This window comes from Numida meleagris, chromosome 8 (assembly GCF_002078875.1).
Source record: "Numida meleagris isolate 19003 breed g44 Domestic line chromosome 8, NumMel1.0, whole genome shotgun sequence".
NCBI classification, from domain to species: domain Eukaryota; kingdom Metazoa; phylum Chordata; class Aves; order Galliformes; family Numididae; genus Numida; species Numida meleagris.
In genome coordinates this window covers 297,953-324,594 of record NC_034416.1, presented here as the reverse complement: position 1 = coordinate 324,594, position 26,642 = coordinate 297,953, and the positions used below count along the sequence as shown (strand labels likewise).

Sequence of the window (26,642 nt, the reverse complement as noted above, 5' to 3'; positions counted from 1 at the left end):
TCTACAGTGAAATAAGGTCACTGCTGTAATTACCAGCTTAACAGTTACACTATCAGCTAATGATTACTTCACTACCAAAGTCATCTCCTGCACAATTAGCACTGGATTATTTAGCAATAGCAGCAATCCAATGCTGAGCCTGAATTCAGGGTACCAGCCTGACAAGTTTACAGCAGCGTGCAGAAGAGGAAGCCAAAAGCCTCTACAATGAATCTACAGATTTCTTTTTTTCACAGTTAAGATGAGAATCACCCTCTAGGGCTGAGTACTTTTCCCCACCCCTCATGCTCACCTACATCTCTCTATGCATCCCTCTGTTTCTCAAATTAAAGGCCTTGGGTCCAGGGCAAGATGCAGGTGCTGTGCCTGGCACTGGGACGATGCTGTAAACAAATCAAATTAATGGGCCAAGTCTGGCATCTCCTGATGTGGTAACACTGCCAGTGTGGCTCAGCCAGCACCTGGAGGTGAGGGTACTGCTGCTCCTGGGCTGGGCATGGAGCCACGTGCAGCTGCTGAGCCTGGCGCTGCCTATGAGGACTCTAAATCAGGTTACGTGGAAGGCATATTATCACATGCTCTGTGTTATCTAGGGGGGTTTACAAACAAACCTTGTGCCAACTTTTCCTGCTTCTGGATTTTAAAAAACATTTGTCTTTGTGTTACAGTGCAGGCTTTACCTATCCAAAGTGCAGCATCTTGCTGAGCAGCTGCCACACCGTTATCACTGCTGACCACATCTTAATTCCCAGAACTGGGACAGACTGAATGCTGCCTGGACATCAGATCGGGGATTTAGTTTTCTGCCACAATTGGTTGAACGCTGGATATGTCTGCCTTGGTAGAATTCCTTTGGGTCGGCTCTGTTTTCTGGCAGGTGCTGCCTGTCTTGTACTGGCAGCTCTCAAGCCAGGCGGGCCTGAATGGAGGGGAGATGGACTGCAGAGCGTGGCTCTGGGCTGTGCTCCTCTGCCGGCACACACACAGCAAGGACTTTAGCTCAGATCTGAAGTTCTCATTCAGCCAACAGTAAATGAAAGGATTGTAGCAAGTACTGCTCATGGCAAACCAATGAAAAGCAAAGTACAGAGCATTGCTGCTGTGGATGGCCCTACAGGAGATCAGCACCACGTAGCAGTTCAGAGGGAACCAGCACACTGCAAACACAATCACCACCACCATCAGCATCTTCAGTGTCATCTTCTTTTTCCGCTGATGGGCATAGTACTGCTCCATGGTGATGTCCCCAATGGCATTTCTCAGCCAGAGCTTCTTAGCCACCATGGTATAGGTAACAGAGATCACAAGCAAGGGCAGAACATACAAGAGAACAAATGTAGTTAAGTCCAAATACTTCCAGAAAAGGTCAGCAGGAGGAGGGAAGCTGGGGAGGCAAACTGTTCGGATTGTTCTGTTCCTGGGATCAAAGAGAGAAAGAGCTGTCAACCCCACCGCACATCACACAACACATGGAGGACAAGCTTATACGTTTCAGTAAAGGTACAGGTAGCAGAACTCATTCAGTAACACGGATGAGGGCTTCTTTCAAAGGAGAATTCTACATTAAGTCTGACCTTTGGCCTCAATGAAGATATTTTAAACATATCTTCAGAAATAAAAAAAATGGAATATTTATCCATACTGGCCATTGTGCCCTCTTATGAAGAACAGTATCTCTCTTCTATGTCTGATTCAAATGACAGCACTGAATCTCTGAGCCAACATCAACCAACAACAAGCCTGAAAGCAATTTGAATGATTTTCATTATCCTTTCGAGAGAAAGTCACCGCCTACTCAAAGGCATAGGAAAATTCTCTGCTTCACCGTACTTCCCATTTCAATAACTCAGACAGAGAAACGCGTGCATTAGAATCTGCATGACCTTGACTAAACTGAGTACATCATATAAAAGAGCACTGTGCAAATGCCTTACCCGATATAAAACCTTGTCAAGGTCTGATAAATGGCATGAGGCAGTGAGAAGCAGCTGGCCATAACCCAGATGATAATGATGCAAATCCCTCCTTTCACCATGGACATACGTGGCTTGAGAGGGTGCATGATAACCTGCAGAAAACAACCGATCCAGTGGAATTAAAATGTCCTCAACTGATAAAAATGAGCTTCAGATTTTAGAAAAGAAAACGTACCTGTTTTGTCTGTGTCCAAGAATGAGCATTTGACATTGATCAGCATGTGTGCTTTCCAAGACAGGAAGGCACACTCAGCATGGACATTAAGCGTGGTAGGAATTGACAGCCAGGAATCTGTTCTGGTTTGTACCATGGGGAGCACAAAGTGTTTCTTATTTACTACAGATGAGGTCTCAAATACAGATGGCAGCTGTGGTATTCACATTTGGCATACTTGCACAACAATATGACATGGTGCTTGAGAACTTTATAGTTCCACGTAATCTTTGGCTAACACGGCACTAATAAACTTGAAAGCTGGTCTCCTTCATGTCCAGCTTGTCCCCTGCAGTACTGGGTACGGAGTGGTGGAGTGCTCGTGTTTGTTGCTGAGGAAGGCTAATTTCACAATGTCTTGGTCACTCTTTCAGCCCCACATTGCAGTTTGAAACACTGTGGCAGCTCTGCACCCATCAGTGCTGCAAGGTGGACAGGAGGATCCCGTTTTATTGCACTTCTGAGATGATAGAGGCTGGAAAATGCAATGAGTTATGCAAGTGCGAAATGATGCTGCTGGCCCAGGGCCCTGAGCAGAGAAACATGCTGAGTACCACCAGCAGTTTGACTTCAGAAGTCATACAGTCTGGATGAGCACTGAGCTATGGTGAACTACAAATGATTATATCATGCGATTAAATAACAATTGAAAACAGATCTATCATGTCATACCCATGATGTCTTGGCTGATAAAGTCTTTGGTATTCTTTGCATGTCTTTTCTAATCTTGTTATAAACACCTGCTTAACCAAGCTTCTATAATTCCCCTGAAGCATGTCTGCTCTGCTACCTCTCAGGACTAAAAATTATTCTAGAGGCAAGTGTTGCTTTCTCTTTGCTCAGCAACGTCCCCTTGCTTCTGTTTATATCTCCTTGTGCCCTGCTGGCTAATTCCAGTACTGAGGAACTTACTGCTCTGGATTTAACAGCACTTACTGTGTTTCTTGTACCTAAACCAACACTTCCTGATGCATAGCCATGCTTGGCGATCAATCTGGAATCTGCCAATTAAAATGCATTGTTATTGGAATTTTCTTTCAGGAGCTGCAATGTTGTTTGTAGAATGAGCAGACTACCAAAGTTTTTGAGGTGGAATTGGATGATCTGTGTTCCAACACCAGATGGAGCACATCCCAGGCAACCTGAATGGAATCAGTTATTGCTTTAATTTTCATTTATCTGTGTCATTTGTCCTGCTTTTCAGTAACAACCATTACTGCAGGCTCCAGCACTGAAAGAAAGGGTACTTTGCAGGCTGCCCTGGGCTGTTTCCAGTTGGGTTTGGGATATCCCCAAGGACAGGAATTCCACAACCTCTCTAGTCATTGTTTGATCACCGTCACTGTGAAGAAGCAGATTTTTGTCCTGCAGCGTGAAAGCCAGAATCCTCCAGCCCGATTCCTTCATTCCCAAGACAACTCAGGTTTTCAGGAACTGGAACTTGAAACCTACACATGTAGCTCCCTACTTTCTAGCAAACACAGCTGTTAGGTTTACCACATACCTGATGACGATCCAGAGCAATGGCAGCAAGGGTCAGTACGGACACATGGACGGAGCAGTACTGCACAAACCGGCTGACGTGACACATCAGCTTTCCAAAGACCCAGGTACTGCTCACAAACCGCACCTGAAGACCAGGCAAAAATGGATTAGAACTGTGCATTATCTGAAGGGTTGCAAATAGGCTTCCAGGAGCACTGTAAGGAAGAAATGCCATGATAAAATTTCCACAGGTTCAAAACTGATCAGTTCATGGAAGAAGAACTCATGGAAGGCTTGGAACGGAGCTGGTGCCCTGCACTGGGGCCAGCAGATTGTGGCCGCTCAGCAGCGCACGGGGACGGCAGCATCACGCTCCACCCAGATCTCTAAGGCTGGCTCCCTCTTGTCACATTGTTTGAGGTCCGACCTTGTGAGGTCTTGTCACATTTTTTGAGGTTCATTGGTTTGAAGCAATTTCAGAGGTGTCACTAGCTTAGACAGAGGAAAAATTTCCCCTCCAGTTGAGAAAGCAACTGACGCTTTACTAGCACATGAGCCTTCCTCATCAATCTGATCTCTGGTGCCCATGTTATCTCTGCCAGGCATGAAATCCTGGCTGGGGAGGGCACAGGGAGTCTGAACCCTGAGAGCGCAGCAGAAAGGCGCCGTGCCATCCCGTACAGATTCCTGGAAGGCATTGCTTCTTGTGGCTTTCCTAGAGAGGCAGTTATTCCAAATACCTGCTGTTGTTCTGCTCCCTGCGCACACGTTGCGGTTCCTTACTGTGCAACATTTAATATAACTCATTCTGGATGTAGATTAAGCTAATTTGAAATCAGGCACATTGGCAGCAGAACATATGTCCACACAGAAAATTAGTCAAGACTAGCTAACGTTTTCAATTAATCTACCATTTTAATCCTGATTAAATTCCCATAGAGACAACTCAGTAACTATGATTCTGACAGTGAAACTGCAGCAAGTTTCTCTTTCTCTAAAGTTAATGTAAAGCTCTTTTCTAAGAGGGATTACCATTACATAATTACTTGTGCCCAATATGTAACCATTGTGCCAACACTAACTGTCCTTTCCCTGAACAGTCCCAACAGAGCAAGGCAGAGAAACCCCACCAGAGACATAGGATCGGTTTAAGAAAAGGTGAATTCAAATCAGCAACACAAGGGGTGCTTCTGGAAAGTGAAAGAGAGCCGTGGGCAGCTCTGGGTGAGGAGCACAGAGGGAGCGCTTGGGAGGCTTTGGAAACAGAGGACTTCGCCAAATTCAGCTATACAGACAGTCCTACATTGTACTGCTTGTAGGCAATGCAGCAGCCTATTCTCCCCACCTCACTCTGTTTTTCTCTTTATGGCTATCACTATTTAGTGTCTGGGAGCAAACAAAGGACTCCCGGTTCTGGTCAGAGGCACACCGAGCTGCACAGCACAGCGCAGACCTCGCAGTTCCCCTGCAGCCCTCTTTACAAGCAGTGATTCTGTTTGCATCGTTTCCATAGCAAATTGACAGCTAATTGTGCCTTCAAGTGCCAGACATATATCCCTGCTCCCTTCCCCGCTAAAGTACAAGCAGGACACTCCAGTATCGTCCCCATCCTGAAAAGGGGGGACAGTACCAGGAGGGGGCCTCCTGGCAGGCTCTAGGACATGAGGGCACGAGGCCCCAGCTCTACACTAAGCCCATATCTGCACAGGAGGAGCTGGGAGGAGTGGGGCACAGCACAGCCTGTCCGGGAGACAAGAGCAGAGGGAGAGCGCCGATATAAAGGTCTGCATATGAGCAGGGTGCTGATGTATGCGTGCACACACCTTCCTGCTCCATGTCCCCCCGCCCCACCGAGCCCTGCACAGGTCCTACCAGCGTGAAGGGGGTGTTGAGGACGGTGATCATCACATCGGCCACGGCCAGGTTGACGATGAACAGGCTGGTGGCAGAGTGCATCCTCTTGTTCTTGATCACCACGTGGCACACCAGGGTATTTCCAAAGAGCGAGATGCAGATGATCACTGAGTAAGCTACGATCAGCAGCGCCTGCACTGTCCTGCTCTGGGATTCACCCTCATATTTGGTCCTGCTGCCAAAGTCCCCCAGGTCCTCCAGGTCCAAATCGCTGTGGAAGAAGGACTGGTTCGGGAAGCTGTACCGAGTGGAGAGGAAGCTGGTGCTGGTGTGATTCTCTGCTCTCCAGAAGGGCTTGGAGATGTACTGCAGAGGGAACCACGTGTGCCTGCTCATGGTGCAGGAAGCGCTGCCAGTGTCCCTGGCACCCCTGGGGCCGGCAGCACGTTTCCCTGCCCTCCTCCTTCCCGGGAGCTCAGGCACTACAGTCAGCGGTTGCAGGGAGGAACATGCATGCTTTCATTGTAAAAATGTGCCCTGCAGTTGCAAACCACATAAAGGAGTTGATAAACAGGTCCTTTTTCCTGTGCTGATTATGCATCAGCTGTTCTCCAGGACTCTCCAGGTACTGATCTTCATTTTCAGTTGCATACGTCCTGTATATAGGAGCTGATTCAGATGCTGAAATATCCCCAAACACTTCCTCTCTGTACGTAGGAAGAAATCCTAGTGAATTTTTCCTCCCAGGTACTGTTCTTCTCTCCCACAACTTCTCTGTGGAAAAGTGCTCTATTGCTATTCCACACAGTCCTTCACCAATCAGCACTCAATTTCCCAACAGTTTTCAGCGCTTATCAGAACCAAAAAAAGCAAAGGAAGCCTTTCCTTTTTCTTTCCATCCTCAAAGTAGCTCTGAGCTATTCACTGGAAGCAGCTTTGCTCAGAGACTGAGTGGTCCCCGCTTTCCTCGCTCTATATACAGCTTTCCAGATGACACACTGCATATGAAATAGCCAATAGTGTATCTCCTCCTGGCTCACCCTGAGATGGATTGCAGCCCCACAGACAGGTGATGGAAGTGTCTGGCATCTACAGATTCTAGCAGAGCAGCAAAATACAGAGAAATGTTATCTTATCTTCCCTCTTTCCTGTCTTTTCCCCCCTTTCTGTGTACCCACCACAAAAGATTGGTGGGGTGCAGCCTCTTTACTAAATTTCAACATCTTTCTTTTGCTGCCTTCTAGAGTTTCTGACTCTGTGATTCTGCAGACAGAGAGTATCTGAAGATTTCTTCCTCCAGTGAGCTCCCCACTTTGTGCCTGGTATTGACCCCTTGGCAATCCCCTCGTGATGCGGAGCACACCATAAAAAGTGAAACACGATATGGAAACAAGAGCAGAAGTTCCAGGATGCTACTGGGTGTTCATGGAGACTCTATCGCAGCTTGGCCAGCTGGACACCAAGGCAGGATGGGAGAGCAGGAGCAGAAGGGCCAGAAACAGCAAAGGCAGGAATCCCTTATCTTCTCCTTCCCTTCTTCTCCAGACAAAGCCACCTGCAGAGCAGCTCTGTCCCTGAGCTCAAAGCCAGTGGTCAGCTGCCAGAGCAGCACCAGCAGTGGGGCTGGGCACGAGCAGCCGGGTTTCTTGCTGTGTTGGAGACAGAAGGCAGCTTCACCTTTCTGGCAGATTCAGCATCCCAGCACTGGCTTGACAATTCAAAATACCTTTGGCCATTCAGAATGTCTTTTGTCATAAGTGTTTTTCTCATATGTTCTGCCACTAGGACTGAGATCGGCCTGCAGCTGGTTCGGGGTATGAGTGTACAGGCAGGTGCTGCAGCTTTTTCCTCTTAGCTTCTGTTCTGTAAGGGCACAAATACACCCAGCCAGGATGAGGCCAGCTGTCATGGGCACATCACTGCCTGTCTTAGTTCCAGGATACCTTCCCTGTGCCTGCCTGCAGGGACCTTTTCCCATCTCACAAACATAAGCCAGATAATTCAGCAATCAGCTTCACTGTACATTCTGTAGAAGTGCCCAGGGTCAAGAATGCTCACTCCTGCACCTTCATTTAAGCTAATTTTAAAGAAAGAGCTTCAAAAGACATGATTCATCTTCATTACCAGACAGTCCAGAACTACATGCCAAATACTGATAGTTATGGAGCCTTTCCCCCCAGGCTCTGCTATCACAGTCTTAGCAGTAAGTATTTTTAAGTGCTTGTTCCTGTCTGCTCCTGTGAAGATTCAAAGAAAAAACTTTAAGATGGCTTCATTTCCATAATATTGTTTTTTCTGAGTAGAGGGATGTAGATACTTGAATTCAGAGAGGAGCAAAATAGGTGTAATTCTAGTGTAAACAGAGGTGTAAAAGAGACCTCTTACTTACCCTATTGTACTGTGGGGTGAAATAAAACCAATCACAAATAACTGCCTGGGAGGGAGGGTCCAGAGCCAGCTACATTCATTTTGTGCACTCACAAACCAGCACTACATCCTTCACCAAGGAGAGCCCTGAGCGCTGGACATCATTAGTTTCATTATCAATGGATTTCATTAACAAAGATCCGTCTTCTAGTAGATAATTCTGGGCTCTATCTTGTAATTAGCCCTGCCTGTTTAATCAAGAGGAATAGAGAGTTCAAGAGACAATTTATAAAGATATTTTCAAGTCTCTTTGAAAGAAAGCCCAGAATTGGCCAGGACATCTCCTGGCAGATACATTGCACTGCCCTTAATGGCTACTGCAGATACGTTCAGTTGTAGACCACTGCGAGGACCACAGCTGGGGATGTCAGCAGTGCTGGGGACCTGAAATGAAGTGAATTGATGGTGATTTCTAATGCTTCAGCTAGGAGGGCTCTTCTATGCTTGGATGATGCCAGTGGGAGTAGTCACATCATTTACACAGATGTGGGGTCTGCAGCTGAATTGTTCAGGGCAACTAAACTCCTAGATAGAAATATCTTCATTCATTTTTCAATATCATGAAAAATATTTTAATATGCATAATCCATTTATGATTTTTGCATCAGCAGTCAGGATTGTGCTTGGCTGATGAAGTCAGAATTCAGTGACAAAAGCGCCATTGTGCAACAAGCATAGCAGGAGGAAAATGCTTTCATTACCTGCATAATGAGTTTGAAAAGCTGAATAAGATTGTCCCTACAGATTCCTGCAAGTTATCTTATTCCATATTTATGAGGTATGTAAATACTTTATAAGAAGATATGTGGGTGATACTGAGTATACAAGGCCACTACATTAGAGAGTTTGCTATTCCCAAAATTCTGTCATGCTCAAGATGTGCATTTCTCTTCTTCCTGGCACCGCACCCATCCGTTTCCCTGCAAGCATAGATGCTGATGCTGGCCATGGGCCTCCCACAGCCAGGAAAATTCATGAGAGCTGCTCCAGATAAAGCTGCTCACACATTCACAATTTGAGCCTTTTCCCACTACCTCAGGATGTACGATGGAGCAGCAGAGCGACCTGCAGAGATCCATGGGGAGTGGGCAGCGTCCTCAGGGCAGAAGCATGGCCGTGCCCAGGTGTGAGCCCACGTGGCCCCAAAAGCTGATCAAGGACTTCTGGTTTGAAAGAGAAAATGTCTGTGCTGCGCAATTCAGAGCTGAAAGTAGCTGGGGAAGATGCAATGTTTCATTGCTTGAGTGTGGACAAAAGGGAGAAAATTCAACTGTTACATTTCCTAAGTCTAAATGATCAAAATTTCCATCAATGTACCAGTTCCTTCAGAGAGTGCTCTGGAAGACTGCAGTTCTCCAGAGAAGCCAGCAGTTTGTACTTTTTTGTTTTAAATACACAGTTTGGTGAAGGAGCAGAAACAATCAGAACTGTATACAAATCCCTCCATTTTTTTTTCCTTCACTCATAAGTTGTGCTATGAATAACAGTCCTTGAAGTCTCTGATCTGGGATTCTTACCTTGTAGATTTGCTTTAATGCTCCGAGGACACTGTATTCCTCTTCATTTGCAGTGATCAGTACTGCTTCTGTGAGTCAGAAACATGGGATTAACAGGCACAGATATTGTGCAGGACACTACACAGACAATAAAAGATTTCATAGACTCCCCACAACTGGTGATAATGGAGTGACTGTCCCAGGAGTGAATTAAAGAACGCAGCTCTGAAATTCAGACACGCTGACAATTCAAAACCTCCAATATTTTTAACGTAGGGGTGCAGAACAGCTTCACACAAAGCCGACAGTGCCTGCGAGCTACACGGTGCAGAGCCGCGCAGTGCAGAGCCGCTGTCCCAGCACAGCAGTTCTATGCAAGGTGCTCAGCACCCGAAGATCTGCAAGCTGCAGGGGGCACATGGGGCTCAGTCTGCAGCATTTGGCTATGTCAGGTCTGGTCTGTGTATCTCTTCATCCCCACTGACATTATGCATCGCAGTCTTCCTCTTGTGTTCCTCTCCTGGTAAGTGAGATCCATAGCAGATACAATCTGGCTTGTACATAATTTTTAAATTTACTGAGAGCAGACTTGTAGGCAAAATCATAAAATTTGCCATACTGAAATAATAACAGCTGCTAACATTTAGATTGGAAACACTCCCTGACAACTAATTCCATTTCTGCTGATGGCAATAACATTGATGTGCTTGGTGTGGACGGGGCTTATTTAGGAAGTAATAATTCCTCAGTCTGATCTCCGCTCTGTGAACTCTGCCATGACAGTGCAGCACCCAGATGTGAGCCCCTTCCACGTGCAGCACCCTGAGTCCTTGTCAAAGTGATTCAGCTCCAACCCAAACAGGACTACGCCGCTGGGACCACAAATGATTCCTGCCCAGTGCCTGCTGACAGCTCAGCATCCAATTAATGCCTTCACCCATTCAGCATTGACTGAGGAAGCTGCCAGTGGTGCCTTCAGCTTTCAGGACTGAGGTCAGCCTGGAGCTGGGCCTCATCCCCTCAGAAAGGCAGAGAGGTGAGAGACAGTCGCAGAGCCAGGCAGAGGGGGACTCTGCAGAAAGGAAAGAAATCGGTCACAGAGGCCATGAAGAGCATTTAGCTCCCGTGGCTGCTGTTGCCTGTGGTAACATACCATTACCCAGCGCAGTGTCATACCCAGCACTGTCACCGACCTGCCAGGATTCAAGTGTCACAGTATGAATGGCTTTGTGCTCAGATCTAAACAGCCTGCTGCAAAGGAGAGCAGCTTGCCACGCACTTCACAGACAATGGCTTACATTATTTCTGCTTTGTTTCAGCTTCTCTCAGCTCCAAATTTCAATGAAATCAAGTACAGTTCTGTTCTCCCTTTTCTCTTTTCACACTCCCACACTCAGGGTGACTGCTGGGCTTAGTGACACCCCAGCACAACTGGAGAAGTTCACATGCAGGGACAGTCTGTGAATGCTGGCTCACTACCCAAAGTCTGGGTGTCTGCAAAACCAAGGAAAACTATTTAAAACAATTGTGTACTTTGGGCTGTCACTTCTGAGGAGATGATAGGAAACACAGCCCCTCTCTCCTGATAGCCTGTTCTTCTTGTTACAGGGTTCTAGTCCAGGGAATTCAAATCCCAGCGCAGCCTTCCAGTGCTCTGAGCCCCTTCCTGAAACCCTGACACCTGACAGTCCGCGTCCGTCCCCGCTAATGGGGCCAATGAGGAGATGGATGCATTTCTTCATGCTGCTTTTAAATGTATGTGGAATTGCTAGTTCCCCTTATTGCCAGGTTTATTTATATTTTTAGTGGGGAAGTTATATTATTAAGAAAAAAACATTATAAGAACCAAACTCAAGAAAAACCACAACTGTATTCCAGACAATTATTTTGAATTGAAGCAGAATTCTGCTTCTGACAATGAGCAAAGCTGGGCCAGACACAGGTCCCCTCACACCCAGCTGTTCAGCATGACCACCCAGAAAAGATGAAGTGTTGCTATCATAGTGCTTTGCATCTGCTCTTCTGCCAGCTTTTACCTCCACACTGCTGAGAATTACAATGCTTGCTACCTCCAGTGCTCATAACTGTGCCTCAGGGTGAAACACAGCAAAAAAAAAAAAAAAAAAAAAAAAAAAAAAAAAAAAAAAAAAAAAGCCGTGCTGAGATTATAATTTTCCTTTGATTCAAACCTGGTACTTGGTGCAGGATGCTCAGCCTTGCCGGGAGCACAGAGTGCAGCTTGCGTTGCATTTGGGGTGGGCTAGGGGCTGCCCTCACCCCGGCACAGGCTGCAGATGCTACACCAGCACCCAGAAGGCAAGGCTGTGGGCAGAGATCCCCACAAGCTCATACGCCTGTAAAGAACGCAGCAGTTTGTATCTGCTTACTCTTTTGAAGAAGTAGCATCAGTAAACAAAGAGAGAAGTGAATCGTATAATGGAAAAGTGCAGGGCTACAAAGGGAGTGGGTGGAGTACATCTTGTTCAAGCAGTCACTCCAAAGAAAACGTCACTAATTAGTTTCAGGCCCTCCTCCTAGAGCTATGCTTTCCTTTCAGAGGAACGACTTGCCTGGAGGTGAACAGTCACTGCACAGTTTTGATGTCTTTGTTCACAGAGGAAAAAAAATCCTCTCTGTGAGGAGCAATGGGAAAGAAAGGTGCTGAGACTGCCTACCTGCCAGGTACTTAATTCAACCTCCCCAAAGTGAGGTTTGAGCTTTTGTTCTCACAGCTATCCCGGGAAGTTGTGATTTTGTGGAGGGAGCAGAAGGGATGACCAGATGGGTGCGATTATCCATGATGTGTGTGTGAGGAGCCAAGGACGACTTCTCTTCCTGTGCTAAACCAGCCTTCCCCTAGTGAAGGCACACAGGCGCGTGAGCATCCAGAGAAAGGCCATGAAGATGACCAGAGGGCTGAAACACCTCCCCTACAAGGACAGGCTGAGAGATCTGGGGCTCCTCATCCTGGAGAAAAGAAGGCTCCTGGGAGACCTTCAGATACTGGAAGGCTGGTGTAAGGGGGCCTATGGGAAAGCTGAGGAGGGACTTTTTATAAGGGCCTGTAGTAGCAGGTCAAGGGGAAATGGTTTTGAACTGGAAGAGGGTAGATTTAGACTAGATATTAAGAACAAATTCTTTACCCTGAGGGCAATGAGACACTGGAACAGGTTGCCCAGAGAGGTTGCACTTGCCCCCTCCCTGGAAGCATTCAAGGCCAGGCTGGATGGGGCTTTGAGCAACCTGGTCTAGCATCCCTGCCTATAGGAAGGGAGTTGGAACTAGATGATCTTAAAGGTCTCTTCTAACCCAAACCATTCTATGCTTCTGTACAAATATTCATGGGGAACTGGAGCTTGGCATACTGCATGACCTTGCAATAAATATGTTGCATTAACTCCATATCATGGACTGGATCTAGCAAACATAACTGAAATGATTCATGGGCAAAACTCAGCATGTTCATCCTACGTACTATGAAACACCTGAAATATTCAGCGCCACTACCTGGAACTAATGCAAAACTTTCTAATATTTTGTGCTAAAAGCCCTTTGAGTACATCTGTTACTTTCTCTTGGTAGCACCACTTTGACTTAGAGCACCTTTGTCTCTGAAAGAGCTGGTGTTTGGCCAGCTGCCCCCCAGGTTGGCCTGGCTGTTAGCAGCTTGGGACAGGGGAAAATACAAAGTAGAGGACTGATGAAGCAAGAAGGGGAGGCAGAGAGAGATATTACATGTGGCCATAACACCCAGAGAGAAAAAGATAAGGGAAAGAAAGCTGAAAACTCTTATTTCCAAGCAAGGTACTGAACAGCACAAATAGAGAAGGCTTCTGTTTGCTTCCCTTCCTTCAGTCACTCTCCTGTTCATAAGGCTGTCAGCACACTAGATGTCCCAGAATTATTTCCAGAAATATATATTAAATATCAAAACCCACCATTGATATCAAATTTTCATAATTTAACCTTTTTTCCACTACCTGAACAAAGTCTTGTGATATTCCTCAGGTCCTTTGGTAATAAAGTAGTGGATGAGCAGCAGTAAAATTACGATTGCCAGTGTCAGCACTAACACCTCACGGTTCATCTGACTCCTGCCTCCCTGGCACCAGGCTGTTCTCACCAAACATATTTCACAGCTGGCTGCTCACTGAATAGCTGGTGAGTCCCAGGATGGATGGACACACTGCCCAGGATGGACAGACACGCAGTGGAGCACAGTGAGGGCATCCCCTGCCTTGCGAAGCTGCAGCAGGCAGTACCGCCTGGGCTGCCCCTCACTGGAGGCATCTTTTCCAAACAGCCAGGACTACAAAAAGGAGCTATGGCTTTGAGGGATGAGGCATCAGATACACAGTCCAAAACAGTCTGTGGGACAGGAAATCACAAGGGGCTTAGGGAAGAGAATAAGGGACACTCGGTACCACGTCTGTGCGAAGTAATAAGTAGAAGTGAAAGAGAGGTTTCCTTTTCCTTCTTCCCCAACACTGGGGGCTCATAGAGGAATGATCTGAATTCTCATTCACATTTTTTTTCTGTGCTGCTACTGAGTGTTTTCTTGTTCATCTCCAGGGTCATATCCTGTCCATGATGTGCAGAGAAAAATGGCCCTTAGGACCAGGGACATAACAGAGACCCCTCAACCATAATGCAAGTCCATGTGCATCATGGTTTGCTGCCCACTGAAGATCTGAAGCTGCACTAGATCAAAAAACCGCTCTAAAGTTTCTGAAATAACAAAAATCCTGCTTGATTTTACTAAAAGCTACAAATATTTTTTTTAAAAAGAAAACAAATTCCTTTAGTAAGTGATGCAGAAAATAAAAATTGAAAGGAAGTGTGAAGTGAGAAGCTTTGAAACACTTCTGAAGGCTCCCTGGAGGCAGGGATGACATGAGCTGCAAAATACACGGCTCCAAACCCTTTCTTGGAGCAGCAAATCTCTTTTTTTAAGAAGTGACTGAAGAACAGGCACAGGTTGTACATTCTGAAAATGCCAATTTTTAACTGAGAATCTGAATAAAAGCCAAGACATTAATGTAATCAAAAGCAACATGAAAAATTAGCTACAAAGAAGAAAATTTGCCACCATTAAATAATATATTGTTTTCTTTAGGAAGTCAGAATTTCCTTTAAAATAAATAAATTCAGCATCAGTCTCTCAAACCAGACTGCAATTACTGAGCTTATCTGCTGTTAACCCAGCGTGATCTCGTTAAAAAGTTGAGAGCTGGAAGGGTCAACAAGTTTGGAAGAAATAGTCCGGTGCAACAAGCACATCTTTCAGGGAGGGAAGTCACAGAAATGGAACAGTGAGATGCAGGAAAGTGCCTTGTTTTGGGGATATGGAAGTTATCTCTGGGAGAAGTTCACCCTCATGCATCACTCCTTGGCTTCATCTGACTAGCGCTCATCTGCTTTACAGCATCCTCCTACATCTCTTCTAGCCCAAACACCTCCCACTGGGATTCTTTAGTCCTTCTAGTATTCCCAGTCTCCTCTTTCAATGGCTTTTACTCTGAGATTCTTTATTTTCTCTATTTCTTGAAATATTGGTGTTTCAGGGGTTAATTTTTGAAACATCAGTGACTGCTCCCACTGATATTGATTTGCATTCATATTACAGAAAAAAAGTCTTGCCTGCAGTGTCTTCTCATTTTCATCTGCATTTCATTCATTTCTCCTACAATAATCACTACAAATCCAGAACTGCCCAGTGCAGTTTTATCTTCTTAACTTTGTCACATTGTGCTCACTTAAATTCCATGTTTTCAAGAACAAAATCCACACTACTACTTCCTTTTAAATTCAGATGCTCAATTCATGTTCCTGAATGATCTATGAGCCTCTGTATCTCCAAAAGCAGGAATAGAGGCACCACACACTCCATAAGGCAAAAAAAAAAAAAGTGTAGAATGTTGATAATGGCATCATTAGCAGGCAGAGTCCTATCACAAAATAGCTGTCTGTGCTCCAAATGACTCGACTGGCAAGCAGCATAGTTCATTTTGGTGCTCTGAAACTAGGCACCAGTAAGGGTCTGCTAGCTGGAAGCAACCCAGCAGCACGCCTGCACCTGCACCTCACGCTTGTCCCTGAGGGAGGGCGTGTGCAGACCTGGCTGCAGGAGCTTGGAGGTGGCTGGAAGAGGCTGTTGACCTCTGAGCCTGGACCAATACACCTCTTTATGGAGGGGTCTGGATGAGTGCCACTTCTGCGCCTGATTAAGGATTTTTAATGACCCCCATCTCCTGCTGATCCATTTCAGAGTGCAGCCAAATTGTAGCTATAGCAGCATAACAAAAAGATGTGCTACAGTACAAGAACAAGCAGAAACCTCCTAAAATTGCTTTGTTATGTAAAATTACACAGCTGCTGCCTTCTCTGTCCAATATCCAGACTTCCTGTTGTTTGCTTTCAGGGACTCTGCTGCCTCTTTCTCCTTCATTTTGAGGGGAGGAGGAAGTCGGATGACTTGCATTAGATCCAACTGTATGTTCAGGAAAGCTTTCTCTCAGCTTCACACCATCCTGCAAGCCCACTTGGAAAAAGGGTGATTTCCCAAGGAGCTGTGTGGATGGATTTTCTCCTTGATAGTCAGCCAGTGCATTGCCGATGGCTTTAAACTACCTAACACCTTCACAAAAACAAGGTACACCTCTTGTACTTGTCTTGGGACTGACAGGGAGCCACTTTCTAGACACAGTGGTGCTGGGCTGAACAGCAAGGACTCATCAACCACCACATCTACAGTTTGGACTTGCTGGGTGACAGTTGCACTGCTGGAGGACGCAGGCAGGGCCAACCCCACAGCGCATGGCCTAGCAGGGCCCTGGGCCTGACAGTGTGTGCACAGCCTGGCCTGACAGCAGGCAGGAGCAGCCCCACAGGCTCATCTGAGCCCCACCGCACCCCAGGGCTGACCACACCAGTGCCCATCTCCATGCTGCCCTGCTCCATCCACACCAGGCCTGCACCCAGCACAGCCCTGCGCCAGTATCCAGCTGGGGGTCACAGGCAGCGTGGGCCCAGCCTGTGCCCAGGCCCACTGCTGTCCTCCACCACCACCTCCCTTCCATTCTAGCCTTCCCCAGGAAGTCACTTTGCTCTTAAAACCTCTCTGAAAGTTCTCAGTAAATTCCTAGTAACTTGAATTTTGACGTTCTTGGCAGTACTGTAAATTATTGGTGATCGGCAAAGCAGAAACATTTTGGTCCTGCTTTTCTGCCCAGCACGCTAGTATTTGAGATCAGGGGTTTGTAAGTGAGTGAAGGAATAACAGATAAGCATCTGTGCTTCTCTACATCTCTCCAGCACGACTTACAAGCGTGAGTGCAAAGAGTTCCATACCTTCTCCAAACAAATAAGAGACTAGAGGAACTTTTTAATGTAAAATGCACTGTGAATCAGTAGGGAAACTGCTCAGCGAGAGCCATTAGCAAGCTCTGAACTGCACATTGTCCTGGAAGTGTCTAATGTGGTGAAGATAAAAATGCTCCTAAAAATTAGATGAAGTCATTCTTTTTTAGGTTGGGCTGTTTGAAAAACTAAGGATTGAATCACTGCCAACAGGGCCCCAGTGATGCAGGGAGGCATGTATTAAAGAAAGAAAAACAACATAGTCAAACTGTCCTGAAGGTTTAGCTTTATAATGCAGCTTGACAAGAACTCGTGTGCCTTCAGAAAAAGAATAAAATTATTATAGTGTAATTCATTTCTTTAAAACTGGTGAATTTCAAAAGGGAATGATGCTACGAGGGCTGCAATCATCATGATAAGTAATTTCCTACAAGAGCTACAATTGTGTCTAGAAATTTAGGATGCTCTCAGCTTGGAAGAGGTGCTTGAAAGTAAGGAACTGCAGGATAGGAGAAAGAAATTAAGTCTGATATTGCATTACATCTTTCCCAGCACTGCGAGTTCGTAGAGAGATACAAGATCTCTGTGAAGGCTCCTGGATGGAAGGTTTCCAGCACAGATGACAGCTTCCTACATTTTCTCTCCTCTGCTCTGTATTGGCACTGGTTATTTGGAGTATGGAACTTCTCCTCAGATTGGACAGACTTGAGAATTAAACAAATACAAAATGCTTTTTTGATATTCTGTAGTTTCCTTGTTCATCAATAGATCATACAGCTATTGCAACAGTCCTGAAACCCACAAGGCAAAAAAAATGGTTTTAAGGCATCAAAGATGACCTAGAAGTTTGAGATTTTTCTTCCCCAGAGAAGGAGGAGGAAACCCAAAGTCAAAAGCAGAGCAGAACCAGCAGCAGAGAGCAGAGCTGACCACACGCAGTACCTCCCTGCCTCTAATTCTCCTCAGGCTGGTGAAATAGAGAAGCTTGCTTTCAAAGAGCAACCCTATGATTTACTCAGACACAACCTCTCCTACAGTCTGAACACTTGAAGAGCTGCTTGTTTTAAAGCAAGGCTTCTTCTATAAAATAGTAGTTAATTATCATCTCCATATAACAAGCACCTAGGACTTTGTTTAATGTTTCAGAACAAGAACAGCTGTGATTATATTGACAACAGCACAAGAGGCAGTCCTAGAAAAATAAATAATAAAACAAAATTTGAATAAAATACAGGCTGTGCTGCTTCAATACTTCTCTGTTGCTGGCACTAAGGAGATGGTTAACGGAAGAAGAGTGAACAGCTGGAGGAACATGATTTATGTACTTGCTGTTCTATGTCACTTTCCTTTAGCTCAGCTGAGATGAAGGCTTTGTTAGAAGCACAGGTGTAGTTAATGTGGCATCCCATGTGCTAGAACGATGCTGAGCAAAGACTAAGATGAAATATAGGAAAACACACCTAATTTCTCAAAAAAAGCTTACAGCTCAAAAAGGTTATTTCTGTCTTTAGTCCTAATTCTGATCTCTTTGAAATGAATAACAGTCTTATTGTCTGTGTCTTCCTGAAGTTTCCCAGAGCTTAGCCCTATGAAAGATCAAAAATAATGGGAACAAGAAGTCTCATTTTGTACATTCAAAACAACAGCAGTTCTAACACTGGCCAAAGAAGGTATTATGTAGCTTGCTACCAGTGTAGCTCTGTTGCACATAAATCTTGCCTTCAGGAGGTAATAGGGATTTTTAATTATAAACAATCTGAAGCAAAGTAGTCCTGAATCACATCCAAACTTTTCCCAAGCTGGGCAGAGGGTTCTGCTTCTGATGCTTTTTTAAATCCCTTCAGCCAGCTTAGCAGACTAATGCTGAAACTACCTTGAGATTCTTGAATGAGTGGCTATTAGTGCAAAGTTATTGTTATCAGCAGCACCATCTTAAGTTGCTGAACCTCAGATGCTAGTACAGAATGTTTCCGTAATTAAATATTGGCTCCTTCTGAGTCACTTCGGAACATTTGCTGTGAGTCAACCTGAAACAAAACAACAAGCCTCAGAAGCCTGCAAACGAAGAATGTCTTTTTCATCCCATGATCTGTGGTTGTGCCTTGACATGTGTCAGAGAGTACTCTGCTAAAGCAAATGCTGAGCCTCTGGAGCTGCTGGAAGGTAAACCAGCAATAATCGTGCCCTAAGCAGCTGGCCATGGTTTCAAGAAGATTGAGAAGTTTCCTGTGTGTATGGAAAGAAATAATAATCAAGGGCTGTACTTCTGCACAAACATTTGGCTTAGGAAATGTATTTGTTTTTAGTGCCACTTCTGTTATAGTGAAAAAGCAGGCCAAGTGGCTACAGAACCAGCCCTGAATTTCCAGGGTTCAGCTTGGCCAGTCTGTTACTAATTAGCATCTTAGAGAATAGTGATCTTTTCTTCCCTCTGTTTTCTACTGAACCAACTTCTCAGAGCTGAAACATAGGACACAGAAGGAATGCTGATATCTGTTCTGGACACTTCGACAGCAAAGAAAAACATGTGTTGGAGTGTTTGTGAGGAGTATTGGTGCAAACCCAGACGTTTTGATAGTGTTTTGGGAAAGGCTGGACAGAGGTCATGCAGGGCTAGAACAATGGCTGGACACAAAGGTCACCCGGGCTGAGGTGATCTGCCGCAAACTTCTACAACAGGAGAGGAGGTTGATGCTTCCAGGGCAGCAGACACTGGCTTGGAGCCTGGGTGCAGAATGTCAGGAGTGAGATGCGACTGAAGAGCTTTTGTGGATGACACTGTGCCAGAGTAGGGGTGGCTCCTCCCAGCTGGGATGGAGTCTGCTTGGCAATCACAGTGTGGACCAGAGTCATCTTTTACAGATGCCATTGGATGACTTTCCCTAAATGTTCTTTGGAGGGTCAGTAACGACTGTGAACGTTATACTGTCTGGCTGGGTGTCTGGGATGAACTGCAATTTGCTTTTTTGTGCTGGTTGCGTGAGTAAAATAATGTATATATTGTTCCTTTAGTTATGAAAGAAAAGCTATATTGAAAGAACATACCTGATCTACAAACTCAGCAATTTTATTTGCTGGTGCTCGGATAAAAAAAAGAGTATTTCCTCTGTGCTACTCCAGCTCTGAAATTATCAGCCTTGTAAGCTTTCCTTTGACATTTGTCATCAGATACACGGCTCAGCGCCCATCATGTCAGCCTGCAGCTGTAAGCATGAAGCACTCAGGAGAGCAGTCCCTCACCAGAGGCACACTGAGAAGGCTGTGCTGGTTGCGAGGCAGAGCTCCCCAGCAGCTCCAGCGCAGCCCTGAGGCCTCTCCATCCCTGGGACAGCAGCCACCTCCAGCAGCAGTGGGGGCCAGCAGGGGCTGATGTCTGCCAGGAGCTTGAGTGGGAGTAATGCCGCAGAAACAAAGTGCCAACACGGATGTTCCCAGTTCTGTCCTTCACAGCTCATAAGCGAAACGCTTCATCATAAGCAAGAACTTCACACTGTCCAGGTTCATGTGGCGTGGGAATGTTTCTCTGCCAGACCTGCCCTCCTGCCGCTGAGCCACCTCCTCACCCAGGTATGATCGAGCCTGATAAAACACACTTGCTGGGAAATGTCCTGCACTTGCCCATGCAGAATATGAGACCTCTATCTCTGCCAGACTTGATTTTCATTTGAATATTAGAGAAGATAGAAAATACATGTAGGAAGGAGATAAAACAGCAGTCTGTGAGACCGTGGAATACAGAAGGTTTGCAGCTTATCTGAGTTTTTGCTTCTTGAGCAATTTTATCAAGATGCTTCCACTCAATGTGACCAGGGGGACCAGTGCTTGGGTTTCACTCAGTGCCACAAGAAGAGCAAGTCAGGGAATGCAGCAGTCTCTCTTATCTCTGCTCTGGTGTGTTTGCCTGGAGCCCAGAAAAAGGATAAAACAGTTTTTTTCTAGAGCACATTCCTCAATATTTCAGTTAATACAGTGCTAAATTTTATCCCATTCCTTGATAACTGAGAACTAAACACATGTTTGTAAAATGATGGCATGTTTTGACTAGCTGCAAGAATCTGTAAGATCATCTTCCCCAGAGCACAATCTTAAGTAGAAACAGTTTATTCTTATTAAGTGTAATGAATGCTCCCCACCTGCCAGACCTGCAAGACTCCTCAGGTTGAACTCTGAGCCATGATGATAGGCAAGGGACTTGACTTTCCCAAACAGTTCACTGGTGTCTGACCACTTTCAAGGAGTCTTAAAGTAGTTTTGAAGGGGAATCCTTGGCTCTCTGCATGCATGATTTGTCTTGGGTACACAAATGAGACAAATTAAAATCACTGCCTAAGAGATATCTAATTGGAAACTCGGATGAACTGCAATTCAAATCTGTGACTGGGGCTCCTCCTTGCCTGTCAGTGCCCTGCAGGCTTGCATTCGGGTAATTCTCTGCTGCCTGTCTAAACCGTGCCCTGCAGACATAGCTAACCACGTTTTGTGGTGACCAACTGAGTAGTGCTGTAATACTTCAGTAGGGAATGAACAGGGAAGAGCTTCATCACTGCTGATGTTATGAAGCTCCTCCCATCCCCATCCAGTTTAGCAGTTTATCGTTAGCCTGCAGAAAGCTGGATAATTGCCTTCATCTTGTGGTCTAACGATCGACCTCAGAGAGGTGCAAATGAACATATGTAAACCCCCAGGCTTTCACCAGACTTTAAAATGCCTTATTTCCTTCTCTCTTGAATGATATTTTAAAGCATAGCCTCCTGAGTGATGTTTCAATTAAATTATTTGGAGTAGAGCACTTATATCCACAGCGGGGTTCACGGGAGGTCCATACAGGCTGTTCTGCGCAAGTTAGACGTGTCCAGATAGAGTTTAGCATTATGATCATTTTTAGTGTAATGGAATAGAAAATTCCAACTCCATGGTTACCTTTTTGATGGCAAGTATTTTGTACACTTACAGTTTTACAGACAAGCAGCATGAAATCTCAGCTGCTATCAGACTCTGGAAGTTGTTAGAACATGTGCCTTGCAATCACAGCCCAATTATGCAGCCACAGCACCTGGAAATGTCACGGGTTGAGCGGGCAGCAGTGCCTCAGAAGCCACTGCTTTCTGAACTTCTAAAAGATTTCTTAACAGCAAAGAAAGAGCTCATCTCTTGTTGCATAGCTTTTAGGAAAAGGATTTTTTTTTTGACATGCTCCTTTACAGAATCACTCTTGGGCTGAAAGGACTGAGAACAAGCTGCAGGATCCCAGGCTTCGCTGAGCCTGATCGTTTACAAATGATGCTGGCTTCTGCATGGAGGGAAAGTGATGTAAAAGCAAGTGCCAGAATAAATATGTACGGCTTTCAAGTGAGCCAGTGAAGGCTCACAGGGCCTGCAAAGCAGTGAGAAACGTGAGAAAAATGACTAATTATACACACTGTACTGTGGGAGAGAGAAAAATGGGTGAGTGAATGAACCTGCAGCTTCAGCAATCCAATCTAGATTTAAAACTTTCAATTTAAGTAATAGCTAGGCATGGATTCAGTGCTTATCCATGAAGAGGTGACAAACTGCCTACTCTGCAGATACAGGAAGGGGAATCTATGTCAGCAACTGTCAGGTAGCTGCAAGAAGAGTTGGAGCTCTGCCGCAGAGCAGGCTGGCACCGCTGGGGGCAAAGCACAGCCTGCCTGGGTGTGCAGGAACCAAGGAATGTCAGCAGGGTGCTGGCAGATCTTTAGATAGAAAGTACTTAATTAAATGTTATCACTTGAAAAATCATCACAAATGCTACCACAGCGCTCTGCGGAAACACAGGAAGGCCCATGCTACTCCTGGCAATGTGGGGCTCACTTGAGTGCATAACGCACATATGCTGCAGTTGGCCAACTCTGAGATTGAGGCAGAACTCAAAACCGCTCCTGGAGGGAGACTCTTCACAGGAGTGCTGAAGGATGGGCTGCAGTGCACCGGGCCTGCACAGCTGGAGAGTGGGCAGAGGCCACAGACCAACTGAAGGGATTGCACAGATCAGTGGGGATGTAATTATTACTGAATTGTTTGCAGAACTGATGGGCAAAACATGAGAAAATGTTTGATCTGATTTTATGTATACAAACTGGAATTTTGAAAATGTTGGAGTTAAGAGCAAAAGTGCTGTGTGTAACTCCATGAAAAGGCAGCATCACCTATTTTTACTTAAATTCTTAGAAAATCATAAAGCTAGCCTTGTGTAATCTCTCAAAATAATATTTGCTTTGTTATAGTCCCCTAGGTTATATTATTCAGTAGTTAACCATTATTTTTAACTCAACTGGTGCTTTGGGGTGTTTCCAGTCATTGTATTACCTTGGCTGTGCTGAACAATCCAAGACTCCTTTCCTCACAACCCATCCAATTCAATCGTGAGCCTTTCAGCCTGTCTCGGTGTTCTAACACAGCTCAGCACAATGACTTACCTTCACAGAGATTTATCTGAGTTTCTCAAACAGGTGAATTATGCGGCCACGGACCACATCCAGCATCCTTGCTGACAATGACTGGATGCTGTGATGGATGATGGGCCTCCTGGGAACGTGCTGGCTAATGAAACATGGCTGTCAGTTTTATCAAGCCTTTGTACAGCCTCACCCCCGGGAAATCACATCACTCAGCCGTGACACCAGCAGCAGATTTCTCAGAAGACTGCTTATAAAACAACAGTCAAACCTGATATTTATTACATCTACAATTTGCAATTTCACACAGAACTCTGCAGCTTATGGAACACTTTCATCCTTGGAAAAGAAGAGCACCCAAGAGGAAGCCATTTCTGAACCATGCACCTACAACATCACTGAAAGCAGCAGATTTGTGACTGCAGCACCCGAGGCAGCCCACCTCACACCATGCTGCGAGGGCTGGCCATGGGCACGGCCAAGGGGCCCTGGCTGGGTCTTCCAGACCAGTTCATGAAACACCCACCTGCAAGATGAGGGCCTCTACCGGCTGCAGAGAGAGCCAAGAGCTATGAGCTGTTTCACAAAAAAAAGCTTGCAGCCAAATCTTTAGGCAGAATGAAGAAAGACAGAGAAGGAGTCAGAGGGGGTTTGAGCTCAGGAGGAAGTGGAAGCTGCTGTGCTAAAGCAGAGATTTGCTTCCAAACACTCCTTGGCACTTTATGCAAAGTGCTTTGATTCAGAACCAATGGCTGTAAGAGAAGGGACCAACTCAAGGCCAGGTCACTGTGGTGCCAGTCCCAGCCTGGGTAACTGCCTCGTTGAGCTGGAGCAGGTCAGGCCTTTCTTCCTCAGGTAATCTTTGGGGATGAGGACAGACAGCTGCATTTCTCCTGCCATGAGGCTTATTGTGGTCACTAGCGTTTTATAATAGCTGTGCTTTCTCTGTAAGTTACAGATGACAGGAGGAATTGGGTAAGTCTCCTGAAATGTACAGGAGTAAGAAATGGTGGGAAGAACTTGCACAAGATTTTACTGATAGCTATTTCTTGAAACATCAGGTTCAGTTATACCTCGTAAAAATAAATGAAACATTCCAGTAGCATCAGAACATCTTTGGAGACTGAAGGTACGAGTTCCATTTCCCACTGTGAACAGCTCTTAAAAGAGATGCCATAGTTCTAACATAAAACTGTCTCAGTTTTTTTAGAAATCAGAACTGGAACACATGTTTCAGTTCTATTGAAGCACTGAAGCAGGAACTTCCAGTCCAGAACTGAAGGCTGGCTTTTTTTTGGGAGGTGGGAAGAGGTTACATCTCAAAAATTGTGGTGTATCCCGAGACACAGAACACCCCCGCCCTGCTCTGTGCATAGCTGCTGCGTAACAGCACGGCAAGACTGAAGTTGGGAACTTTGCACATGAAATCCTTCACACAGGGTGGGATGTGCTCCCACGTACAGGGCTTGCAGAAACCTGGGGACAAAGAGGATCCCCCGTGTGGTTACATCACTGCTTCAACAACACATGCTGTGCAAATGTTGACTGGCTGCCGCTAAATGTGTGTCCACAAACACCAGGACGTTCGTTTATATTTTATATACGCTATGCCAATGTTTAGGACAAACTGCAGATTAAATGAAAAAAAACAGAACTCTCCCCAGAATGATTATTTCTTTTGCACTGGGAAAAGAAAGCAAAAAGGCAATTTTCAGGGCTTGTGTACCAGTCATAACCTAATTATTATCTATTCACCATGTATTAAAAGCAGACTGACAAATACTCCAGTTCAATGCACCACTAATGAGTTCCTCCAGACGAGCCAGAGCACCGCAGCGCTTTCAGATAAATGGAATCCAGCTAACAACTCTAGTGTTTTTTAAACCAGTGTTGCTGTTACACTTTGTTTTTCAGATTTTTAACAAATTGAGAGTCTGTAAATTGGAGTACTCATAATCCCTGTACTTCATCTTGTTCAACACATTAACTTTTGAAAAGCCAGTTCCAACCTCTCTCTAAATCATTCAGGACACTGTCTTGGTCCGTGTCAGTAGCACAGACACATATCAGCAGCTGTGCAGCAACAGCAGCCCCAGGAGGAGACGGTACGAGCAAAAGCAGAGAGCTGCTCCATGCTCAGCTCCACCGTGCAAGCTTTCATTTGAATACAAGAAACCCTACATACCAACAATAGAGATTTCATAGGGAACTGCTGCAGCAGGTTTTTTCTAAGATCCTTACAGTGATAGATTCCAAAACTTCCTACCATATCAATAATCCTCTTACAGAAAGACTATTTTCTGTTATTCCCAATGACACCGAGTAACACAGGGAACTGCTCTCTGCTGTGCCAGACACACTGCCAGCACAGCATCAAAGCTGTTTTCCTGTTCCTTATCTGACATCCCATACCTTCTCCCAAGGCTGAGTTATTCCTTTACCCATCCTCCGTGGTAATCAGGAAATAGGTGACTATTTCTTTTTCCTTCCCAAGGTTTACGAATGCAGAATAAAGCCTTTCAAGCACACCAGAGGATTTGAGGTTTACAAAGAATGCCTACTGAGTAACAGATTTACTTTCCCCCAAATAGGAACAAATTAACAAACAAATTGATTTTGGAGACAGGCAGTATTTGAATTTTAACGCTGTAATTCTAATTCCCAGTAAAAGCTGTCCCATCAATCACATGCCCAGTCCTGCTGCTTTCCCATTGCCAGAACAGTCAGCAACTAATTCCAACAGCAGTTTCTGAGACCAATGCTTTGGCAAGTGTGGTACCTTGGTTACGCACATGGCTTCTCTCTCCCCCTTCTTCCCTCTACAGCTTTATTTAACAAGAAAGCAGTTCAGATGCATCTTTGCTCACTGAGGACATTGCAATGCTCCACACAGCCCATCCCAACTCTGCTGCCTTCCTTCCTGCAGAGGCAGCTTCTCCATTAGTGCTGCAGAACGACCCTAGGGCCCAGCGTGGATGGCAAGCAGCTCCGTGCTTCACCGCAGGGTTCTGTACTCATTCTGCCTTTGCTGAACCTAAGAGGCTTCATCCTGCAAACAGCAGCTTGGATCACAGCAAGAGACTGTGAGAAATTTCTTTGAACCAAAGCTATAAGAAACACATCTTCATCTGCAGCCTGGTGGCAGCTTGAGGAGTCTGTGTGTAATCTGCCGCTGATATCCAGGAAAATGCACTCTATGTAGGAAGGGCAGAGCACCCAAACCAGTCTGGTGATCATAAGCCCTTGCTTGCACTGAACAAGGCAGCAAGAGCAGACAGAAGAACACAGGAGCACAGCAGGAAAACAGTCCCTGGTGAAAAAGAAGTCAGCTACACAATCTGAAAGTGACAACAAACAAAAAACAAGGAGCAGTTCAGGTTCGCTTTATTTTAATGGACACGCTACAAAATGA

The 26,642-nt window shown here is 45.5% G+C and overlaps 1 protein-coding gene across 1 annotated transcript; it reads right to left on the bottom strand.

Moving 5' to 3' along the window:
* On the bottom strand, positions 550-11,521 carry LOC110403385 (probable G-protein coupled receptor 83). Its single transcript, XM_021406538.1, has 4 exons — positions 5,548-11,521; positions 3,695-3,820; positions 1,935-2,068; positions 550-1,417 (listed from the first exon to the last, which is right to left on the bottom strand). The coding sequence occupies exons 1-4, from the start codon at positions 5,923-5,925 to the stop codon at positions 796-798; spliced, it is 1,260 nt and encodes a 419-aa protein (XP_021262213.1). The 5' UTR covers positions 5,926-11,521; the 3' UTR covers positions 550-795.